The 23,138-nt window shown below is 35.6% G+C and overlaps 4 protein-coding genes across 5 annotated transcripts; 1 reads left to right on the top strand and 3 right to left on the bottom strand.

Moving 5' to 3' along the window:
* Window positions 1-14: 14 nt before the first annotated feature.
* LOC105174332 ((+)-neomenthol dehydrogenase) lies at window positions 15-2,555 on the bottom strand. Its single transcript, XM_088883827.1, has 6 exons — window positions 2,402-2,555; window positions 2,048-2,294; window positions 1,504-1,578; window positions 1,157-1,333; window positions 638-1,015; window positions 15-220 (listed from the first exon to the last, which is right to left on the bottom strand). Exons 1-5 carry the CDS (start codon window positions 2,419-2,421, stop codon window positions 641-643), a joined length of 894 nt encoding a protein of 297 aa, XP_088739953.1. The 5' UTR covers window positions 2,422-2,555; the 3' UTR covers window positions 15-220; window positions 638-640.
* Window positions 2,556-3,491: 936 nt separating this feature from the next.
* LOC105172161 ((+)-neomenthol dehydrogenase) lies at window positions 3,492-6,037 on the bottom strand. Its single transcript, XM_011093519.3, has 5 exons — window positions 5,798-6,037; window positions 5,460-5,709; window positions 4,459-4,524; window positions 4,117-4,296; window positions 3,492-4,030 (listed from the first exon to the last, which is right to left on the bottom strand). The coding sequence occupies exons 1-5, from the start codon at window positions 5,974-5,976 to the stop codon at window positions 3,653-3,655; spliced, it is 1,053 nt and encodes a 350-aa protein (XP_011091821.1). The 5' UTR covers window positions 5,977-6,037; the 3' UTR covers window positions 3,492-3,652.
* A 535-nt stretch (window positions 6,038-6,572) lies between these two features.
* On the bottom strand, window positions 6,573-14,888 carry NAD-ME2 (NAD-dependent malic enzyme 2). Its single transcript, XM_011093507.3, has 20 exons — window positions 14,714-14,888; window positions 14,357-14,502; window positions 13,442-13,538; window positions 12,745-12,863; window positions 12,496-12,663; window positions 11,639-11,767; window positions 11,043-11,103; window positions 10,478-10,581; window positions 10,307-10,390; window positions 10,086-10,192; window positions 9,879-9,972; window positions 9,373-9,486; window positions 9,118-9,183; window positions 8,501-8,573; window positions 8,306-8,392; window positions 8,090-8,144; window positions 7,931-8,002; window positions 7,502-7,564; window positions 7,041-7,155; window positions 6,573-6,910 (listed from the first exon to the last, which is right to left on the bottom strand). Exons 2-20 carry the CDS (start codon window positions 14,489-14,491, stop codon window positions 6,839-6,841), a joined length of 1,815 nt encoding a protein of 604 aa, XP_011091809.1. The 5' UTR covers window positions 14,492-14,502; window positions 14,714-14,888; the 3' UTR covers window positions 6,573-6,838.
* A 3,664-nt stretch (window positions 14,889-18,552) lies between these two features.
* DGD2 (digalactosyl diacylglycerol deficient 2) lies at window positions 18,553-23,090 on the top strand. 2 transcript variants are annotated; one of them, XM_011093477.3, is made up of 5 exons: window positions 18,553-18,898; window positions 19,582-19,958; window positions 20,243-20,509; window positions 21,352-21,701; window positions 22,406-23,090. In XM_011093477.3, the coding sequence occupies exons 2-5, from the start codon at window positions 19,677-19,679 to the stop codon at window positions 22,896-22,898; spliced, it is 1,392 nt and encodes a 463-aa protein (XP_011091779.1). In that variant the 5' UTR covers window positions 18,553-18,898; window positions 19,582-19,676; the 3' UTR covers window positions 22,899-23,090. The 2 variants fall into 2 exon arrangements, with proteins under 2 accessions (XP_011091779.1, XP_088738104.1); XM_088881978.1 differs by lacking the exon at window positions 18,553-18,898 and adding an exon at window positions 18,968-19,100.
* The last annotated feature ends 48 nt before the right edge of the window (window positions 23,091-23,138 follow it).

Here is a 23,138-nt window from a genome sequence, read left to right as displayed (position 1 = left end):
ATATCAACACCATCTCTGTTAATTTTGAAGCATCATAATATCAGAGAAGAAAAAGGATTCATATTGGGCTGTTACAGAGGAACAAGAACACGGGAGGAAGAAGAAGAAATAAAAAGACATAAACTCACAATACAATGCAACAAATAAATTAAGATATAATGATAAAAGCTTCTGGTTTTTCAACATGGAAAACAGCTCCAGTAATGCCTGCATTGTTCACCTGAGAGGAAAACGAAAAAACCCAAATCAACATACTTGCCACAAAAAAATGTAAAATTCGTATATTTATTGTAGTTGTAGAATTATACTCATATGTATATAAGGGACTACCTCCCAAGAAACAGAACCCCAAAACTTTCTATTACGGAGTCTGTTATAAATGAAAAAACCGATATTTAATGCAAATACTTAGCTAAATATCTAAATCAAATTGTAACTGCAGATAGTTTCGAGCCATTTCTGCAGAACAACTGAATAACAAGTTCTTAGCTACACTGGAATTCAAAGAACACTTGTCACCATTACAAGCATTTTCATGGAAACAAGTACCCCACCAAATGATCATTTTTATTCCAGAATATCATTGTAACAACTCCAGGAGAAACATAAGATAAATATTTATACCCTGAAAACATACTTATTATTCGTCGACAGATGAGACTTCCTTCCTATCAAAGAACAAGCCAGAAGGCCCATCATCAGGCAACACTGCCAGCCTCACCAGGCTCTCCGCACCTTCTTCTACCGTTAAATAACCAGTATTGAAGTTGATATCGGTTTTAACATATCCGGGGCACACGGAATTAATCTGAAAACTCGGATATTTCTTGGCTAGAATCCTTGTGTAGGCATTCATGGCTGCTTTAGAGACCATATATGCACCAGACCAGCCTTTGGCTTCTAAACATCCCTCCTTGAAATCTTTGAGGAACTCATTCAGCACTTGGTCAATTCTCTCTTCTGTGAGGTTTTCAACATCGCTGAGTACACCTTTAGCCCATACATTTGGTAAGTTCTGAAAACAAAAGGCTTTGACATCAATAGTTATAGCATTGAAGTTCTTGTTTTGGGTGATTTAGCTCTTTATAATCTACTATTTCTTAAAACTTAGCGTGTATATGTAAAGCAGATGTAAAGAATGTGCCAGGAATGGTACCTTAAGCTTCCCCAACAAAGAAGATACATTAACGATCCTTGGTGAATCAGAGAGCTGGAGTAGGGGAAGCAGTGCTTCAGCAGTTCTTTTGGCACCATAGTAATTTGTTTGAAAACATTCTGCTGCTGAATCGTAGGTCTGAATCACTACCTCAGTCCAGTTGACTCCTGCTCCTGTCTGCATCAGAAGATCCATTTATTTCGAGAGGTATGTATAATGGACTTATAGCCTGATAAAAATAAAGAGAAGTACACACATTTTTGATATGGTATTGACCTTCTTATTGGTTTTCTTTCGCAGAACTATTAATGCAGATCCTTCAGTATATGAAAAACAGATAGACTTACCTCACCGGCAGCTCCAGCTACAGCTCTAATAGCATTACTGTCGACTGTAACTCCACCAATCCCTGCATTGTTCACCTGCACAGTTGCCTCAATTTAGCTATATATGTACTCTGTGAAACGAAATGTGAACACAAAGAGTCTTTGGTTGTATGAGAAAGCAACAGCTGAATCATAGCTGATCATGCCTAATATATCATCCAACGATTGGGAACTGGAAAAATTCAAGCCAGAGGACTGCAGTAATGATATAAAACAAGAACCAAGAATCACCAAAGCGGTTAAGCGAAAAATATGTACACTTAACTCTTGAATTTCTTGATAATACTATCATCACAGGAAAATCCAAACAGGTTAATGTTTCTGCATTCACAATAATCTAACAAGTGATAACTTCACTCAAGCAGAAACATAATCTAAAATATCAGAATCCGTAAATGGGCTGCTAATGAAGAACAACAACTGACTAAATTAGTATAATTATGTGTAATCCTAGAAATAAACATATGAGTACGTCACTACAAAAAGAAAACAACTCTGCTCATACCAAGATATCAAGCTTTCCAAATTGGGACTTGATAAATTCAGCAAGGGAAGCAATACTTGCTAAATCAGTCACATCAAGCTGATGAAAGATGATAGAACCAGAAAGGGAAGAGGCTTTGAGTTTTTCAACAGCTTCAAGCCCCCTCTTCTCATTTCTAGCAGTCAACACCACCGTGATGCCTTGAGTTGCCAACTGCCTGCAAACTTCGAACCCAATCCCTTTGTTTGCTCCTGTAACAACAGCATACCTGCAGTAGAGAAAACACACACACACAATGTCTATAAGCAAACAAAACTCAAATAACAATAAAGACTACTCCACAAGACAAAAAAGGAAAGAAAATTGCTTTGTTACTTCTTCGTTACTTCAGCCATAGAGGAAAGCTCATCTGAGTTTTTCTGTACGTAATGCTCTTCTTGCCTTCTTCATGTTGGTTGATTAAACTCGAATTTCTGGGCTCCCACGTGTAAGCATGGTGTTCACCAGCACAAAGGGTAAAATCGCTTTCCTGGTATTGATAATGGGTGGCACGCACTTGCATAATTTTTAATAATATTTTTATTTTATTAAATTTCATAATATTTTTTATATTAAAATTTGTCTTTATCTTACAAATTCATTCGCAAAAACTATTTGGTAACTTTCTTTAATGCATTAATTATTAATACATATTTTTTCAAATTAAATTAAAAATTGACATTTTATATGATATATGTTATATGGGTTTAATACGATTTACCCTCTTGTAATATTGTAAATTGGCAAATTGCTTCATATGAAAATATAATAACAATTTATCTTCTTGTATCTTTCAATATGGAGCAATTTAGGAACGAAACAATGTATCTCCCTAACTTGCTTCATTTTAAAAAATACATGAAAAAAATTATTGTATTTTAAAAAATATAAGGGGGTAAATTGCTATTTTTTTTATAAAGGGGTAATTTGCACATTTATAATATTACAAGAGTAAGTTGCATTTTTTTTCTATGTTATATTGATAACGATCATTATATATATATATATATATACATGCAAAAATAAACACTATTATGTTATTTCAATTTCAATTAACAATAAAAAATTAAATAAAATGGATTAAATTTACTTTTCGAATCCATGTAATTGCATGATTGAATAGTTAATTTAACATAAGTTGGAAAATTGAAGGATCTATTTTGTATAATAATAAAATAGCCTAATGGTATTATAATAATTCTAAAGGGGTTGTGGGTAAAGAGAATGGGTAAAATTGAATTAAGTTGAAGAGAAACATAATTTTTGGTAAAAGTAGTATGAAAACCACCCTTTTATATCTCTAAGTCCTCCTCTCTTTATAATAGTATAGATTAGTACTTTGTTTAGACTTACCAAAGGAGAAATAGACAAGTATTTATTACTTGGACCAATCTGCTGAGAAACAAATCTAACAAGCAGAACTAAATGGACCTCAAATTTTCTTATTTCATTTTTTATGAATAAAAGAGGGGAGACCAACGGCCCAATGTAGCAGTTTTTTCTGTGGAATTGATCATATATAGGAGTTGAAATGTTGGGTTTGAATAAAATGGGCCTCAACCTCATGCTTGTGGAGATGTTTCAACTTCATTCCTCCAGAGATGACACTTGGTTTCGGACAAAGAACAATCCAGACGGGCCATCAACAGGCAGTAGGGCGAGCCTGACAACACTTTCAGCACCTTCTTGGACTGTCAGTATGCCCGTATTGCAGTTGATGTCTGTCTTGACATAGCCAGGGCAGACGGAGTTTATCCGAAAACCAGGATGTTTCTTTGCAAGAATCCTGGTATGTGCATTCATGGCTGCTTTCGAGATTGTATATGCTGCCAGAACTCCAGGCTGGCCTTCTACATACAAGTTGCCCTCCTTGAAGTCTTTGAGAAACTCATTCAGCACTTGGTCCAAACTCTCTTGATTTTCAGCATCGGTTAGTACCTTTTTGGCCCATTCATTGGTAATATACTGGAAATTTCATGGACGAAAGATAACCTTGTCAAAGGTTGAAATGCAGTGTAAATTAAGTGTTGGTTGTATGTGATGAGAGATACCTTTAGTTTCCCGCTTGCAGAGGAGACATTTACAATCCTAGGTGAATCAGAAAGCCGGAGAAGGGGAAGAAGTGCTTCAGACAGTCTTTTTGCACCATAGTAGTTTGTCTGCAAGCCTTCTGCTGCCGCTTCATATGTCTGAGTTACTATGTCATCCCAGTTTACGTTGGCTTCTCGTATCTGGACCAAGAAAATGAAATTAAACAAATGAATTATCATACAATATACACAGAAAAGAACTTACATGTTGAGAAGAATACGCAGTAGTAAGCATCATAAGACGAACACAAAAACGGAAGGTGAAAGTTTAGGTAAGAGAGTGGGGAAAGAAAAGTGAAATACAAATGGTCCAACAGCTTCAATTTTTTCAACATGGAAAATGGCTCCACTAATCCCTGCATTGTTCACCTGAGAGGAAAACAGAAGAGCCCATATCAACATACTTACAAGCTGCAGGGTGCTATATTCAAGTTCAGGAACCACATGAAAAATGACAAATCATTTGATACCTACTTGATAACTTAAAATCGAACATCAGTTGCTTACCTAGTGTTGGAAAATAATAATCCATAATTCATATATTATTTCATTAATAAATCTCGCATATAATTAAATGGTTATGTGCACATAGATGTTAATCATATAGGCTCATAATTGTGGACCGACTTAACCTTAACTAGCGGAAGCATATCGATCCACGCATACGGATTAGCCTCGTCTACAAGCTCATGCCTTCTATGAATCGCAAATACATCGTCTTTTTTGTTGAGTCGAGGTCATCCCACAAACATCTTCAAGATATACCCCACGTTAGATCTTACTCCAAATCTTATGCACATCACCAACATACCTTACTCTCCTTGATGTGATCACTACTAGAGTAATCCACTCATTTGCTTACCTCAAATACAAGGAGCTTATGGTGGTGCTCCAAGAAAGAATGTAGAGAGAAAAAGAGAGATAGAATTGGAGAGAGTATTGTAATCAACTCATTTTGTATCACATTTGTATTTTTGTGTGTTGTAATTTAATCACAACCATGTGCCCTATTTATAAAGTGTACATAAACCTATATGAGGAGTCCATAATCCCAATACATAAATGGAAGACTACAAACTCTATGCTAGATAGGTTTTTATCTCACATGAGTTTTTATCACAATATATATTTGGAAGACTCAATTCTATCTCAAATATGGATGCATTTGGGTCAAGGGTCCTCTAACGCGACCCAATATCCAACACCTAGTTTCACCTAGTTTCAGGAAAAAAAAAAAAACCTATATTTTCAATAAAAAGAATAAGAAAGAAACAATTTTATGAGGAAAGTCTGGCAAATCATACCAGGATATCAAGCTTTCCAAACTGGGATTTGATGAACTCAGCAAGTGAAAAAATACTTTCTAAATCAGTCACATCAAGTTGGTGAAAAATCACATGATCAGAAAGGGCGGAGCCTTTGAGTTGGTTGATAGCTTGAAGCCCCTTATTCTCATCTCTAGCAGTCAACACCACTGTGATGCCATGTGAAGCCAACTGCCTGCATATCTCAAAGCCTATCCCTTTATTTGCCCCAGAGACAACTGCATACCTGCTGCTTGTTATATAACAAGTAGGAATCACAGATTGGAAAACGATGGGAGTTTTTGATCTGTTAAGCAGGATGATGTACTAATACTTACGTTGCTTTGATCACTGTGCTGCTTGCTTCAGCCATGGATGAATGGCTATGCCTATGTGAGATCAAAAGGAGAAAGTGGCGCTGTGAATCCTTAAGTCTCTGACTCTGTTTCCGTGTGTGTGTGTGTTTTATGGTAGGTGGACTATAAGATAAGGTGAGGAGACTCAGAAGGACATGCATGCTTGCTTAATAATCTTTTGAGTAAATTGCATCTGCACCCCTCTAATAATCATTTTATCTTTTTGTGCAGCATTTATGCAACGTTGTGTGATAAGATTATTAAGCATTTATGCAACGTTTTGTGCACCAAAGTTTATTGTTTTTTTAGAAAAGAATCTGATATTGTATCACTTCAACAGGTGGTTTGTTGGGATAATTAAATTCAAAACAAGGCCAAAGAGGGAAAAATACTGAAAAGGACAATTGAAATTTGGTGGTGATAAAATTATAACCAAATGCAAATATGAATTTCAATCACAACTGAATAGTATTTATTTCCGAGCTTAATGCATATATCACTAGCCGGCCCATTTTTAAGTAAACAAGAAACAAGAGATAATTAGTCATGATATCGTGGTTAATCATCCAAAATAAATGAGGCCTTAGCGGGTAATAGTTCCGTTGCATCAACCCTCATTGCCAGGTGCTGCAACCATTGAGATTTCACAAGAATTGTCCCAGATGAAAGTTACTCGCCTGAACAGGTACCAAAAACTCAATCCATGTTTGAGTTCACTTGTGCCAAAACAAAGACTACGAAAGAAAATATTCTAAAATTCATTAACTAATGAGGGCTTTATTGAATGATTTCAGCTTATAAAGGTACACAAGTACTTGTTACAACAGTCCCGGAAGGAGTGGATTCAGAAACAAAAGTGAAACAAGTCTAGTTGCTTTATACGCTTGCTATATCTAATTCATTTGCATTGCTGTCTATCCGAGTTCATTAATTAGTCCTAAACATACAATGGGCTGCAGAAGTTCCGAAAATTCTGCATAAAGAAAAACAGCCTCAAGAAAAAGAATAAAGGCTGGAACAGCTTCACTTTTCGTGAACAAGAGGGCTATAAACAGGATACCACATGTTGTCTTTCACATATCGGACAGTTTCATCCTGCATGTATCACCATCAAGTCAAGGATTAGACGTTATTCTCCTACTCCTAAGTGTCAGCATCCTGTTTCCTGATTCATGAAAGTACACATATGAATTTCATATAAAGCCCAGTGTACAGCTCAGCCTACCTTTGACATGTGTGACAACTCTCTGGGCCCAACATCGCCGTGTCCTTCAGCCACTTCCTCAGCTACTGCTGCCCTCAAGACGGCAGCTCCAACCTCTGCGGTTATATCCCGTATACTGGCCACATAAAACTATGAGGTCAGGAAGAAACTAAAAAATAAACAGACAATTAAAAGCTACAGATGCAATACGTAGGGCCCAATATATCTGTTTCCTAGTATGAGGTGTTCTTGAAGCAAATAGGAATGCAGTAATTTGTTGATCTCTCAATTACGAAATGGGAAACAGAAAGCCACCAAATTTATTTACATCAATCATTGCCAGATATTGTATGTGTATAATGTAACAGTAACTGTTATTTTCTTCTTTAATATGATCGAACTGAAGAACCAAGCTAATTTGATATCTAGTTATTGCAATGGCTTTTATGTTACTTCTCATCTAGGGAACCTGACAAACTTACCAATCAATAGATGGATACAGGACACCTCTTTGAATCTCCTCATCGGTCATATACGAAGCAAGGCTGCTCAAACAACCACAGTTCAAAAATATTTAGTTAATGATAGGCCGAGTTACAATCACAGCACTTATGAATAGAATAGGAAAATAATGCATTATGAAATTGCTAGCTTTCTAGAAAATGGGCTAGGTCTGTGAAGACCACAAACCCAGCCAAGGTTCAAACACCACCCAATGAACAATATTTCTTAAAACAAGTTTTATCACATATCAAATGAGTATGTCAAGTTACTAGTGGCACTATAAAAGATCAACAGCTTAGCAACATGTAATTTGTTAACATATAGGGTCCAAGGAAATTATTCAACCTCGTTTTATGTTTCCAACATAACATCATAGAATTCTAGAAAAAGAAGTTGCTTGTCCATACCAACGAGCAGCTGCCTGCATCATTTCATCAGTTATGATACGAGCACCACAGAGAAGACTTCCCAAGCCGATTCTAAATGAGCAGGTCATAAATTCAGAAAATCATAAATACAACAAATGAAATACTTATCTTCATACAATAATAGGAATTAATACTGACCCTGGAAATAGGTACATGTTATTTGCTTGATTAACATGACCAATTTTCCCGTTTCCTGCCACAAATAGTACGAATTAGAACTCTAGTATGACTACTGAGAACATAATGGGAAAGAAACTAGAAGAGTAATATGCAGTTATTTTGATCATGGATGGGGAAGCAGCTCAATTGTTTAATGACAGAAATCAAATTACTCGGGCAAAATTAAGAAATTACCAAGATCGACGTTCTCAAATGGGCTCCCACTGGCAAAGACAATATTTTCACCAGCATGTTTGAAAGCCTCAGCAGCAGTGCATTCGGCTGTTCCATGAAGCATGTAAAGAGAGTAGTTTATATGTTCAGGTCCAACGTGAGAATTACGAGTACATGAAACAAAATGGTCAAAGTAGCAAAGTGTAAAAGACTAACCATTTGTTGTGGGATTTGACATTGCAAATATAGCAGGTTTACTGGAGTCCGACTCTCGCATGGCCTTTAGGACCTATTTACAGGCCCGTCAAGTAGGCAAAGAGTTAATATTCAAATACTCCTTAAACATGTCATACATCATAAAAGGAAATAATACCACCTGCAGCTCATCAGTGTATTAACTCTGACAAACTGAATACAATCCTTAGGAAACAAAATCATTTAGCATGAATACAATATACATGGTACAGACCCCTAACAGGGGAAACACAAGAAAATAGAACATGCCTAAATATCAAAAGGCTTAATTACAACAAGAATTCGAAATTTTAAATGAGTAAATGGGAAGTTCTTATATCTCTTCTAAAGCATGACCTTACATTCTGAGTGAAACAGAAGACTTATAAACTTCATATTCTTGTTAGAATGTTTTCTTGGACTAGAACCATGCAGAGGACAGAAAGATTTGCCAGTTTCTCATATTTTGGTGTTCAAGTAAGACAAACTGAGTCAATTGTTAAATGGAATACTGAAGCCGGCTTCAGACAATCATAAAACAAAGAAAATCAGAGGTACATGATGCAGTACAGGAGAAGGTTAGAGAAATGGGAACGAACCTCCTCATTAAAGATGCCACCAACTCCAGATAAACCAAGAAGCACATGTGGCTTAACTTTTTTAACCTGCACCGTAGTTGGATTGCGTTGGAGTCATTATACAGATGTACAAGATTTCCATCACGGAAACATGAAAAACCCAAAAAGGAAAAGCTAGTGCTCAGGACGCTCATGGTCATGTTAGAGAGCTTAAACAAGACGAAAAGTTTCGTCTCTAGACAATATATATTTAGAGATGTTGCAGAAAAGACTCACCACTTCAGTGAGACTGGATCCCTCACTGAGTCCGAGTCCTTCAATCTCACCTTGGGACTTAGCAAAAGGAGCAGCCGCAGGATCAAGACATTTTCTCTCTTTTGTTATGAGACCCTGCAAATGTACATGCTCAAACTTACAAAACGAACCAAATTGAGAGGGAATATCCACATAACTTATAAACTAAGTTATAATCTCCAGACTGGCCTAGTAATGTCCTCAAACTCCAATTGCAGAAGGTTTATTCCCCACCCCTTTCCTTCAAGGCAGATGACAGAATGAAATTTTTAGGGTCCCATAACCCAAAAAAGAATTTTAAGGAGAAAGACTGACGGACTGAGATGTCAATTGACGCATCACATTCATCTCTTCCCTTACCACTATTATTCAAGCCAATGCTAAGTCATAGATAAAAATCCATCTCCAACAAATTGTCGCAATATTGCTACAAGTTTGGAGCAAAACATAATTTATATTGATATCGTGTTTAAGTTGTGAATCAATACATCTTTATCAAGCAGGAAAAAGTGAGAGTCCGATGCTGATCCAGACATCCTTGAAACAGCCTGTAATGCCATCTTAAGAACACCGAGTCCTGCACTGCAATACAGATTTTGAAGTAAGAAAATAAAAATAAAGCAAAGCTTCCTGCAGATCATTTAATTTGTCATTAGAAAAACAGACGGTCTATCAAAACCAAGACTACATCCTACCTTCCAGCCCCCACCACAACAATCTTTTGGTTTGCGAAATCAGTCAGCGGCAGTCCCTGTGCCCTGACAGTGCCAAGTAACCCAGCTAATGCAACACCAGCTGTTCCCTGTATATGTAGAGGTAAGAGTAAGGACATTAGTGCGGAAATGCACTTGAAGGAACCTCTTCTTGAATCTACAGTTTATCCTAGTCAAAGAGACAGGATCCAATGGCAATTTACCTGTATGTCATCATTGAACATGCAAAACCTTTTACGGTAGCGTTCTAGTGTCTCAAAAGCCCACTTCATCTGGAAATCCTCAAACTGATATAATTTTTCCAACAACAAATTGTTAGTGATGTTTTATATCAGATATCATTAACTACAATAAATGTTTCAGAACAAAAGGACCTGCACAATCGCCTTTGGCCAACGTGCATGAACAGCTTCCATGAATTCATCAACAATCGACAAATATTCTTCTCCTTCCAGCCTAGGTTGTCTAAGTCCTAAATCTGTCAAACTACAACCATGTGAAAAACCAAACAAAGTCTTCTTTCAGGTAAAATGTTCAGAGCTTTGACCACTTCAAATTTCCAGATGATTATCATAAAGTCCAGGCAGAAATGACAGTCTGAAACAGTGATACTCGTATTAACGCCTCTTCTTTTTGTGCGCGTGTGTTGAATGTTGATTGAGTTGGCAGTGAAAACTAGAAATTTACTTGTTTACGAGCTTCACCTGAAGATCACTCATGGAGCATGTTAAGATACTATTAAAGATAAACTACTCTAATGAGTAAACATAAAATCATTAACATAAAAGTGTCTTCGTCCAAGTGAACCAATACGGAAGGGTAACATGACATTCCTGTAGCAAAAATAAGAAATAAAAGTCCTGCAAAAGAACTGGAGATGGGAAAGAAAATGGCAGGAAAGTTAAATTGACGGGTGTAAGCTTTAAAAAGTCAACTCACAAAGGCGATCTTCAAGAAGCTTCTGATTGTTTGTACCGACATCGAGCATAACTGGCAATATCTGGCATGGATAAGTAAATCCAGGTGTTAGAGATAGAATGACAGACAATTAAAACAGAAATTGTAAGTACAAAATTAGTAATAAATTCAGTTACAACTGAAATAATGAATGTTATCCGTCTTTATTTTCAAATCAACCAAGAGCATATTTTTTTAACTTATAAATGCCCACAGAATGCAGTAAGAAAAACAAAAAACATAATGGGTAAATATACCCAAAACAGACATATATATTATTATTAAGACTGTCATATATATACATGCATCTTGACTGAAATTTATGCACATGTGTTTCTTTCTTTAGTAGCACTAGGATTGTATTCTTATGATTTCCCCAAACTGAAAAGAAGAAAAGACATATGAAAATTGGGTTGTGAAGATCGCTTCATAAGAAAAAATCACGAAGAGCCAAATTTTGGCGTCTCTGAAAACCTAAAAGAGAAGTGAAGAAAATATAAATGTGGACAATTTTGACAAGTTAAGTCTCAGCAATATATATGAGCACTGTATAGCAAAACGATAAGAATTGGATATACCCTTTGTGGGTTGATGCCAGCAGCTGCGACATAAATGTCAAGTTTCCCAATTGGAATACCTATTCCCTGAACTCCAAGATCACCAAGGCCAAGAATACGACTGCCATCAGTCAGCACAATCATATCAACCTACGAGAAAAAATTTCAACTGAAAACTTCAGTTTTGATAGTGGGTGAAAACATCATCTTAGAGAAAATAAATTGTCTATAAGGAGGAGAAAACAATTTTTTCTAAGATGATGAGGAACAAACTTCTGAAAATTGTGAGAAATAAAACTAAGAGGACTCATATATTCTGCCATCCATGAAACAATATTTCCGGAATGGTGAGTCTATTTAGATGCATTTAAAGATCCAGACAGCCAAATGTAGCAAAACCTTTCCAATTTGAGTGAACTAGTCACTATCTGATGCAATGCTACTAAAGTAACAATGCATAATTGATTGTCATGCAAGTACAGGGAGGCATCAGATGCAAAGAGAATAAAATCCATGCACAAAACAAAAGCTTATGCATTAACAGAAAAGGTTATCAAGAAACCAAATAATAGCAGCAACTTTTGCTACATTTTCACAAACTTATCTCAGTGTATGACCAATTAATGCAATGTTACAAAGTAAAACAATTTAAAAAGCTCATAAACATGACATATCACAGATTACATGAGAGAATACTGCAAAGAGAAATTAGACCAAATAGCATCTAGGTGTACAGGGTTTAGTTTCAAATACAACTGCGCGGTATTTTTCTGGATTGAAAATCCGTAAGTCACTAATAAAAAGGACACGATATTCAATGAAATACAAATGTATAGTTATAAAACAATGGTAAATAACAGTTAATTATGACACAATACCTGCTGAGAGGGCCAATTATAGATCATAGACATCATCTCCCCCTTATCTTTGGCACTGAAATACATTCCACGCGGACGTCTAAACAACCCTGAATAGTTTTGACATACCAATCCTACTGTGGGAGTATATATTACTGGAGCAAAGTCCTTGATGTTATCAATCAGGACCTGCAAGGTAAAGTAAAATATCATCTCAGCTAATTTAACATACAATTATCCTTCATAGAAGCCATGGATCGACAAACTTACTCGGTAGTACAATGTCTCATTTCTGTCGTGCAGCCTATTCAAAATCCTCCATTTCGCAAGGGATACAACATTATTTGGTTGACCTTGAGTATTTTTTTCCAGAGACCTATATGATTCCACTAACAACACAAGCAGTGGAACGAGGATTAACTTTCAAAATTTAAAGCCCTTGGTTTTGCAGAACAGAATTTCCCCAGACAGATGCATATACAGAAAACTCATTTATAGATCTGGCTCCAGTCTTCATGTATTACAAAAGTCATACCATGAAGATTCAACATTAAGAAAAGAAAACATAAGTTGGTCAGCTTCCTGATTAAGTGTCAAAAGCCTAACCTCTCTGATTATTATTCTCGGATGGATAACAGGAACGACTAACAGAATTGCATGTCTCAACCTTTACAAACAAACTAAAACTAGAACACTTTAAATGTTCATGATGCGTTTAAGTTCAAAGAAAAGAAGAGCATCCATTTGTGTCGACAAATAAAATTTTAGGCAAATGTTTTCTAGTAAACTGTGTTGTTTTTAGTCTAGCTGAACGGAGCCAGATGTTTTAACCTTTAATTTAAGGTTTGGGGGAGACAACCGCAGTAATGGGAACGTTAACATGTCGTTCTAAGCCAATTCACAGACCGACAGAAACTAGTACATAAGATAAACACTTCAATGAAGGCAGAGAAGCTAGCTAACTTACTAAAACGAACATATTGCTGCTCAAATGATATCACTCGTGGTGGAAGCAGACCACGTAATCCCAGGCGATCTCTTTCCGTCAAAGGGAAACCTGTATCCTGCTTTTTTGGAACTTCAACAGTTATTACTTGATCTTGGACCATAGGCTTTATAAATCAACTCAAATATGAATTCTTGATCTTTTCCATTGCCCTAATTCTAGGTGTGAGTCTATGACAATATATCAGGATAGCCCTAATTGACTTTGATTCAAGTTATGGATAAACTCATCAAACAAATATATTGATTTTCTCTCAAGTTATGAACAAATAATATAAAATCTTAGAAACTCATATTTTAATAATTCACATGTCATTTACCATAAACCAGCTAAAGTTCAATGCATATTTTCAATCTAGCGAAATGAACACAAAAGCAGACCCAACTTGCGGGTAACTTGTTTCTTTTAATTGAAATCCACAACCCCTTTTATTGATAACAAGAGAAAGCAATTTGCAATAACTTTAAGGATCTGTAACTATTAGCAAATACAAAACAGTATTTCTTTCTTCCTTCACACCCATGGATCATACCATAAATTCATTCTCACCCATAGCTTGCAAGCATCACAGATAACATTCCATTCAGAAATAAAAAGTTGCCTCGTTAAAGTTTTTACAGTGACACTCAGTTCAGAAAAATCAAATGCAAAAATATCAAACATGAAGGAACAATCTAAAGACAAATAAGAAAGCTAAAATGGATCTAAAAAATCAGCATATGCCGCACAAACTCTCTGAAACTAATTACTATCTTAGTTCAACGAATTTCAAATGACAACACTTCGATCGAATCGACTCAAACGTGACTAAGAAAATCACAAGCCAAGAAATTGGGGGGGGGGGGGGGGGGGGAGGCACGAACAGAAAATATGAACCTTGTTAAACCAGGGATCGTGGAGGATATCAGCACCCCGCTTGTGCACAATACAGGGTCCAGGAATCGCCGTCGACAGCAGCCGCCACCGCGACTGGCGGAGACTCGACACAGCAGATCGCGCCACTCTCCACATTACTCCACCCCCTAAAATCCAAAAAAAACAAAAAGATATAATTCAACAAACTTCAAGTAAAATTGCTCGTCTGCTTCCCTTTCAGAAACTCCACATTGTCAAACAACGGTGCAATGATGTGTGTGTGTATGTGTGTGTATGGCTACACATATAGACTCAGTCAAGTCCTATACATACAGAATCCTGTATCTATATATCAGATATTGGAATTGGATTTCTCACCTTTTTAATTACAGATTATTAACAAAAAAAGAAAAAAGATTTTTTGGTCCTTGGGAAGTTGAAGCTGCTGCTGGGTGCTGACTGGTGAGAGTGAAGACGCGAACCTGACTACAGCTGCCCGGATAAAACGGGCAGGTCAGATAAGGGAATGTGGCGTGCGGGTGCTTGGGCCGTCAGAGAGAGCAGCGGGCAGTAAGGGCAGAACCGTCAATCTATTTATAGAGTTTCAATTATTTGGCGTGGGGTCAGACGCGGTTGCAGCTAGTAACTATGAGGACTCAGACCAGAGGACAAACCAACACCTGGAATATTAATATTACTATTGAACTTAACTGAGGTAGGTTGCGATTGGATCAGCTGTGCAAATGTGCATTGCTCCATCCATGTTGACCCTTTTACAATTTTACAAATGTAAAAATTATAAATTCCAATATTTTCATTAAATTTGTATCTATTATTATTATTATTATTATTAATTATTCTTCTAATATATTAAATTATTTATTTCATCAAATATCATTTCTTTCCAGAAGTAGCCTTGTTGAGGGGAGGGGGTTAAATTTCATCTTTACCTAGATTTAATATTTAATTACTAAATTATATAGTTGCTTTTAATTATTGAAATCATACCGTGTCATTTCTTGTCAATTTGATAATTGATTATCTTAAACCATTTCAAATAATCACTATTAATGGGGATTTAATGATTAATTGATAAATAATAAATTATCACAAAGATTTGAAAGTAATATAACGTGAGAACCTTAGTCGTTGTAAAATTTGGGCAACATTTGTTCAAAGATGTACTCTCTGTAAATACCTCATGAATAAGCTATTTTTGGCAAGTTATAGGACCCAAATTTATCCCCCATCTTCATCATTTGGAAGTTCAGAGTTGGTTGGCTCGTCAACGCGCTTACTTTCATCATTATATTGCAAGTTATGAATCATCTAAATATTTTTATCGATATTGTAAAAAAATTATGCTCTATACCTTTTAACTTTGTACGACAGCATCAACTATAGTCTATAATTACATTAAAATATGATCAAATTTGTTAAGTTTTTAATGGTAGGAATTGAAAAAATAATAAATTCAAATTTTATTAATATTGCAATTACTCTACTTTTATAATAGTTCGTGTTTCTTATTTATTTGATTTGAATGTATATGTTTAGTTTAAAATTATTAATACATATAATCAACATTTAATATATAAGTATAATATAACTCTAATTCCATTAAAATAAATAAAGAATCATAATACAGTAAATTTTAATTATTTAAAAAAATATAGAGAAAAGCTGAAGAATAATGATATTGAGATATGGTTGCAGGTGAGGTCAAGTGAGGTGGCCCTCTCATAATTAAATTTATGAAAATGAATGGTTAGAGTTTTAAGTCCCTTGAAGTGGAAGGTGAGATTTGGAGGACATGCCCAAATCTCGACCGTCCAATATTATCTCTTTTCCATATTATACTGCCAAAAATTTAGACTATCTATAAGTCAATTAAGTTCGAATTATTGTACATTCAAACGAAACCAATGAATAAATATTATAATATATTTACATTTATGGAATGAAACTATAATTTTTCAATTGTAACATTTTAATTTTATCATTTGATCATAATTCAACTAGTCATGGAATTATAGTTCTCAATTACCGACAGTTTAAGACTAAGAATATCAGATTTGGTAAATTAAATGACTAAATGTGATTTTATACAAATATATGCGCAATTTAATTATTTGGTCACAATATAGTTAGGTACTTACGTGACTGATTATTTCTAAATTATAAAATTAAAAAGAGCAAATAAATGGTAAATTATAACCACCTCTTGAGGTTCGATATAATTACGAATATCTCTTGTTGTTAGAGAATTATTAATACCATCATAATTTTAACAATCATCTAACAATTAGTAAAATTATCCAGTCACGTTCTGATAGAAGATAGATGCAATTCGCCGCGTAAAACAGCAGTCCAAAGAACCTACCGAACACGGCGCCGCCAATTGCAAAGGTGAGTATGAATTGCGGGGTGGTGGGTGAATGGGGAATAGTAGCTCTGAAAAGGTAAACGGCATCGTATTCTCACTTTTCATTTTCAACCACTGCTTTTGGCTTTTATCGGATGGATATGTTATGTGATGCTAAAAATCTTACTCTCACTGAAAAAAGGGATATGTTGAGCGACATTGAATAGGGACGGAAAATTTCAACAGCATATCAATACAAACTTCTAATCTCCATCAACAAAGAGATCTTTTTCGAAGATGAAATTCAATTAAATTTTATTTAAATTGAATAATACCTCGTATAAAAAGTATTTAATGGCGATGAATAATTGCAGACCATACTCATACCATTGCAATTTCTTTGAAAAGAATGCGAGCAATCCCCTAAAATATTGTAAATGAGTAAATTATTTTTTTATAAAAAAAAATAATAATTTACTTCCCTGTGTTTTTTAAAATGTAGAAATTTATCCCTTTCGTGCTTTTTAAAATAAATCAATTTACTTTATTAGACAGAGAGTTAAAAAATATGGGGAGGTAAATTGTTATTTTTCTATTATAAGATGATAATTTGTTTATTTACAGTATCATAAGAGATAAATTACATTAAGCCCAATTGCTTTTGATGTAACAAGAGAACAATCTACAACAAAGTTGGGTTAAGTTTTCGCAAATCTAATTGAAAATTGGGGTGATAGATTGAATTTTGTGTTCGAGCCTAGATGATTTAGGTCGAGTCTACCAGATTGTTTGTTAGGTATCAACCAGATGGTAGAGAATTCCAAAAATCAAACCCTATCCAAACTTTTACAGCAAATAAATGGGTTTGAAAAAAATTCTTATACAAATATCATTACAAATCAACAATAAAAGAATTGAGAAAGATTACCTACAGATCTAAAAAAATATTAATAAAAAATAGAAGATCTTATAGAAATAGGCTCAGTTGACCGATAACTTTATAACCAATATTCACAAAGTCCCAACAACCTTCACGGTTGCTGAAAATCCAAAACCACAAAAGCTCAAGTCCACACGGGAACATTAAGTTTTCATACAGATAAGTTCACAAAAAACTTTTTATCGAGAGATAAGAAGAAGAGATTGAGTTTTCAGGCTATGTCTTTCTCGAGAGAGAAAAGGACGAGGAGATATTGGGTAATAGGGTTAGGAATTTGACCTGATTAACACCATTTATAAAATAAGAGTGGGGTCTGATAAATGAACTGGGTGGAACAAGGTGGGGTAAGCTAGGGAAAAGGGCCAGAGTACAAATGGGCCGTTTGATTATGGCTGGGCCCTAGCCATCCAAGTGAAAGGTCAGAGGGGGCTTGCCACAAGAAATTTACATGGTTTATATATGGGTTCAGACGTTCAGTTATCTGTTGGGCCCCCGCCTAGCTATTGGTTCTATTTTTTGAATTTAAAAAAAAAAAATAGAAAGAAAGAAAGAGAAAAGTTGAAATGGGGTTATTTGAATTAGAAATGAAGCTTTATCCTTAATCCATTTGTGAAATGACAAAAAAGCCACTTAAGTTTGTGGAAAGCGAAAGGATAAGTTTGGTTTATTCAAGTATTTAGTTAGGATAAAAATGTCTTATTAAAGAATTTTCTGCATATTTATTTTATAAAAATTGATAAGAGTAGTAAAAGCACGACAATATCGACTTCAATTTTTATTATTTAAATAAAATAAAAGGATCATAAGTAGAAGTTGAATTTTAAAATATTTTTTAATTTAATTGAAGAACTTAAAAATTTATTCTTAAATTCTTAAAAGTTACAGTTGTTGTCTACAAATACTTTTGTGCAGTTTATTTGGAAGAAGAAGGAGAAGAGTAGTTTTGGAATATTCGTTGCTGCTGCTGCTCTTCTTCCGCCAATCGCATTCGCGCCCCCACTTCTTCACCTTTCAACGGTTAAACAAAGCAATCGGCGCGTGCCCAGCCACACCCCGCATTGAAAATTCTGTCCCAATTATTATTCGAATCTTCCTCCTTTTTCCAGCTCATTCTTGCTCTAAGAATCTTTTATCTTTTACCCTAATTACTTGTTGCCATAATTATGTTTAGTTAAGCAACAAGTGATTATTATATTTTCCAAGGTAGCTTACTCGCGAATTCGGCAATTCCAGGTTCCTTTCCACGCAATATTTTCAGGTAAAGCAATGGATTTCTTCTTATACCTTTTGATCCAAGAAATTTCCCTAGTGTAATAAGTTTTTCGATGTTTGGTTGGGTTGTTGCTCTGCTGCAGGCGGTTTTATGTTCGTCTGGGTTCGGTTTTGTTCTGAGTTTTGCTTATGATTTTGGTTTTTTGTGTTTGGATGGAATTATGAAATTTGATTCATTGAGGATGATGGTAATGGAGGTTTTCAACACTTTTTATCTATTGATGGTTGAAAAAATTGGTTAACCATTTGGAGTTGGAGAAACTGGGTCGTGCTCATGTTACAATATGTTTGAGTAACCGGAATTTGTGTTCTAGAAGTGCAAGTTGTTTTAACGGGTTTTTCGAAACTGAATTATGATCATCTTTCTGTTTGTTATAGTAACTTGAAGTTGTCTTTTAATTGTGGAGGTATTCACGGGAATAAATTTATATTTGAATAGCTAACTTGCACGAGGCCTCGTTAGTTTTGGAAATATGAAACTGGGGTTATACGTTTGACACAAATATGTTCTAGTTGTAACTATGTGATCATATATTACATGTGGGAAGTGATTATGTTTGTCTGATAGAGTTCTCATGGATAATCTTAAAGCCCATGCTGTGTCACAGGACATGGTTATGGGCTCTTGAATCTTGAGACTGAACATTATTATTTTTTTTATCTATGCAGACAGGACATTTCTTGTTATCCTGTTGACTTTATCCATTCCATTCTGTGTGAGATCTATCGTCGAGGAGGTTATTGTTGCAGAATCTCATGAGTGTATGGATACTAAGCAACATATTGCGATATTTACTACGGCAAGCCTTCCTTGGTTAACTGGGACTGCCGTCAACCCTCTATTTCGTGCAGCTTATCTTGCGAAAGATGGTGCAAGAAAAGTTACTTTGGTGATTCCTTGGTTGAAGCTGAAGGACCAGGAACATGTCTATCCGAACAACATCACATTTAAGTCACCGCAGGAACAAGCAAAATATGTTCTTCAGTGGCTTGAAGAAAGGATTGGATTTAGATCAAGTTTTACTATACGTTTCTATCCAGGAAGAGTAAGTTAAATCATAATATTTCTAATTTGTAGAAATATTAATACGAACTTGTCGTCCATTAAAATATCTGCAGAAATGGTTTTCATTTTTGTCATTGTTGATGAAAGTCTTTGTTAGGAATTCATTATCTCCGACAGAGGCCCGGGAAAAATAGTTGATTTTCGACATTTTTTTATGTCTCCCTTACTGCCCCACATCCTATTTTTCTCACTCAATGTTCTAACTGAAACAGCTGACAACCTCAGTCTGGAATCATATTAATGCACTTTCATCACGAATTGCAGTTTTCTTTAACAAAAAGGAGCATTCTTGCTCTAGGAGATATTACTGAAGTTATTCCTGATGAAGAGGCGGATATTGCTGTTCTGGAGGAGCCAGAGCATCTCACATGGTATCATCATGGAAAGAGATGGAAACTAAAATTTCGACTGGTTATAGGAATTGTTCACACAAATTATCTAGAATATGTGAAGAGAGAGAAGAACGGGCAACTCCAAGCTTTTTTGCTGAAATACGTAAATACTTGGGTTGTCAATATATATTGTCACAGGGTATGCCTCTTGACAACTGTTTCTTCAGTTACTGACCTATCGTGAGATAATCTGTGTTATTTTTTGCCTCATACCATTCCGCTCAAGAAATTTTTTCTTTTTGACCATGTAAAACTACTCGGCATTTTTCCTGTTGTATATATCTATCTCTATATACTTGTTTCTATTTATGGATAGGATCTTTAATTTGAGCAATACAGATATCTTACAACATACTGTCATTAGGAGTATCGTGGGGTTATATTGACCTATAATGTCAACCAAGTGATTCCTTTCCAAATGCAGCAAGCTACATCAATTGCTTAGGGAGCCTAGTTAACATCTAGATTAGGTGAATACCTGATTAAACTCGATACTTTGCCGTTGTTTTTTTGCTATCACTTTTCCACATTTTCATCCCTAATTTTTCATGAATTAGATTTTGTCATTATCTAAAGAATGGATTTCATACTTGTTAGTCTTGTTAAGCTGGATGTGTGAAACCCTGAAGGAACTTTATAAAATAGTCTGCAAGAGCGATTCTATTTTGTGTCTGAAATTATTCTGTGGATCTAGTATATAACGAATTGCATACTTCGCCAGTCAATTATTTCAGTGTTGTTAGTTACTTTAGTACTTACACAAAAGCTTTTACAATACTCAGAAATCTAATTTTCTGCTGACTGAAGTTGGTCGGGCAACAGCAAGCCTGGGTATAATATCTTGGGAAATAATGGATGTGGTTTATGAGCTATGGTGTTACAATAATAGCAGTAATAAGAATTTACGCGGATTACAATAGCATGCTTCTAATTGTCTTTTGGCAATTACTAGCTTCTGACATGTCTGGGGCTTAATGGCAGGTGATAAGATTGTCAGCTGCCACTCAAGATCTTCCAAGATCAGTTATCTGCAATGTCCATGGAGTAAATCCAAGATTTCTTGACATCGGCATGAAAAAAAGAGAGCAACAAGAGCATGGGGACCAGCCGTTTAGTAAAGGTGCATACTACATTGGAAAGATGATATGGAGCAAAGGCTACAAAGAGTTGCTTAAACTGCTGTGTGATAACCAGAAGAAACTAACTGGACTTGAAATTGATTTATACGGCAGTGGTGAGGACTCTGGTCAAGTTGAGGAAGCAGCGAAAAAACTGGAAATAACAGTCAGGGTTCATCCTGGTCGTGATCATGGCGATCCTTTATTTCATGAGTAAGTACATGTCACCATCTTGATATGATATTGCTTCTAAATTTCTGGTGGGGAGAAAAGAAAAAAGAAAGTGGCTCCCTCCAATGTGTCTGTTTGAATTTAGTCCTGTGACTGAAAGAACATTGATACTGAAGGGCATGCAATCTGGGGCTTAATGTTATTGGTCTGTTTCCTCATTTCTCATCTTTCTTTTACTACTTCCATCAAGTATTTTCTTTTATCAATTTTTATTTCCTATTTGCTTATTCTCCGTTGGCATCTGTGCCTGGGAGGGGAGGGGGCCACGTGTATGTCACTCACCGGCTGTCCTTTTTGAGTTTGAAAAGCTTGTAATTGTTGTTTCTTTGAGGAGTCTCCCCATGTTCAGAACTAATGAATGCCCTTCCCTGCTGGAGCCTGCACTTTAATTGGGATGATAAATAAACATATTAGGAAGTTAATTCTGCAGGCATTCATAGAGGAACTGCTCTGAAAAGATGAAAAACTTTCAGGTCCTAACACGTTTTTCTCTTCGATACTGTTCACAATTTCTTCTTTCTGGTGCAGCAGAGACTAATGTAGAATGCAAACATTTAATTCCACCCTTGTTGTCTTCAATAATTTTCTGTTTCATGTATTGTCTGTCTTTACTACTTTACACATATTATCAAGACTTGAATACATTGTTAATTGCAGTTTCCCTTTATACTTTTTCCCCACTCCAGCTACAAGGTGTTCTTAAATCCTAGCACCACTGATGTAGTCTGCACAACTACAGCTGAAGCATTGGCGATGGGCAAAATAGTTGTGTGCGCCAATCATCCCTCTAATGAATTCTTCAAGCAGTTCCCAAATTGCCGAACATATGAAGACGACGAGGGGTTTGTCAAAGAAACATTGAAGGCATTGCAAGACCAACCTGCTCCGCTAACAGATGCTCAAAGGCATGAACTCTCATGGGAAGCAGCAATAGAAAGATTCCTAGAATCTGCACAGCTTGATAATGTAGTAAGGAAAGTGGTTAAGACACCATCATCAAAGATTGTCATGTCCAAGTCAATGAGTTTGAAGAGGAATCTTGAAGATGCATCTGCATTGGTACATTATATGGGAACTAGTTTTTTAACTAAACAACCAGATGAAGAGATATGTCAGGATCTTGGAATAACTGTTCCTCCAAAGAAACAGACATACCCTTCAAGGAAATGGGCCTTCTGAGGTTGAAGATTGTCTGTGTACAGGCTCTCAGGAGCATTACTCAGGTTCCTCGTACAGCATATTGGTAACGTTATGTGTTTGTCGTTGTTTACAAGAGTTATGTTAATTCTTCAGACCTTTTTGTCTTTGTTTATTGGGGGTTTGGAACATCTTGTAATCTAGTGATAGTTGATAAGAGTGATTTCTTCTGTATGATTTGTATCTTTGTTTTCTTCACTAGTTCTACTTCTGCGGTGCCCT

This window comes from Sesamum indicum, linkage group LG1 (genome assembly GCF_026168435.1).
Source record: "Sesamum indicum cultivar Baizhima isolate 11 linkage group LG1, ASM2616843v1, whole genome shotgun sequence".
NCBI classification, from domain to species: Eukaryota; Viridiplantae; Streptophyta; class Magnoliopsida; order Lamiales; family Pedaliaceae; genus Sesamum; species Sesamum indicum.
The sequence above is the reverse complement of the archived record's forward strand: the minus strand, read 5'-3'. Positions and strand labels throughout refer to the sequence as shown.

Bases quoted from the DNA above. Each gene is read 5' to 3' on its own strand.
- NAD-ME2 (XM_011093507.3), bottom strand. From the start codon at position 14,491: ATGTGGAGAGTGGCGCGATCTGCTGTGTCGAGTCTCCGCCAGTCGCGG. The intron at 13,539-14,356 runs GTTCATATTTTC...CCAAAAAAGCAG, and splicing joins ACGATCCCTGGTTTAACAAG to GATACAGGTTTCCCTTTGAC. The intron at 10,391-10,477 runs GTCCTTTTGTTC...AAATTATATCAG, and splicing joins GGCCAAAGGCGATTGTGCAG to TTTGAGGATTTCCAGATGAA.
- LOC105172161 (XM_011093519.3), bottom strand. From the start codon at position 5,976: ATGCATGTCCTTCTGAGTCTCCTCACCTTATCTTATAGTCCACCTACC. The intron at 5,710-5,797 runs GTAAGTATTAGT...TATAACAAGCAG, and splicing joins AGCACAGTGATCAAAGCAAC to CAGGTATGCAGTTGTCTCTG. The intron at 4,525-5,459 runs GTATGATTTGCC...TTTTCCTCTCAG, and splicing joins TTGGAAAGCTTGATATCCTG to GTGAACAATGCAGGGATTAG.
- LOC105174332 (XM_088883827.1), bottom strand. From the start codon at position 2,421: ATGGCTGAAGTAACGAAGAA. The intron at 1,579-2,047 runs GTATGAGCAGAG...GCAACTGTGCAG, and splicing joins TTGGAAAGCTTGATATCTTG to GTGAACAATGCAGGGATTGG. The intron at 1,016-1,156 runs GTACCATTCCTG...TTTTGTTTTCAG, and splicing joins CTTTGTTGGGGAAGCTTAAG to AACTTACCAAATGTATGGGC.
- DGD2 (XM_011093477.3), top strand. From the start codon at position 19,677: ATGGATACTAAGCAACATATTGCGATATTTACTACGGCAAGCCTTCCT. The intron at 19,959-20,242 runs GTAAGTTAAATC...CACGAATTGCAG, and splicing joins TACGTTTCTATCCAGGAAGA to TTTTCTTTAACAAAAAGGAG. The intron at 20,510-21,351 runs GTATGCCTCTTG...GCTTAATGGCAG, and splicing joins TCAATATATATTGTCACAGG to GTGATAAGATTGTCAGCTGC.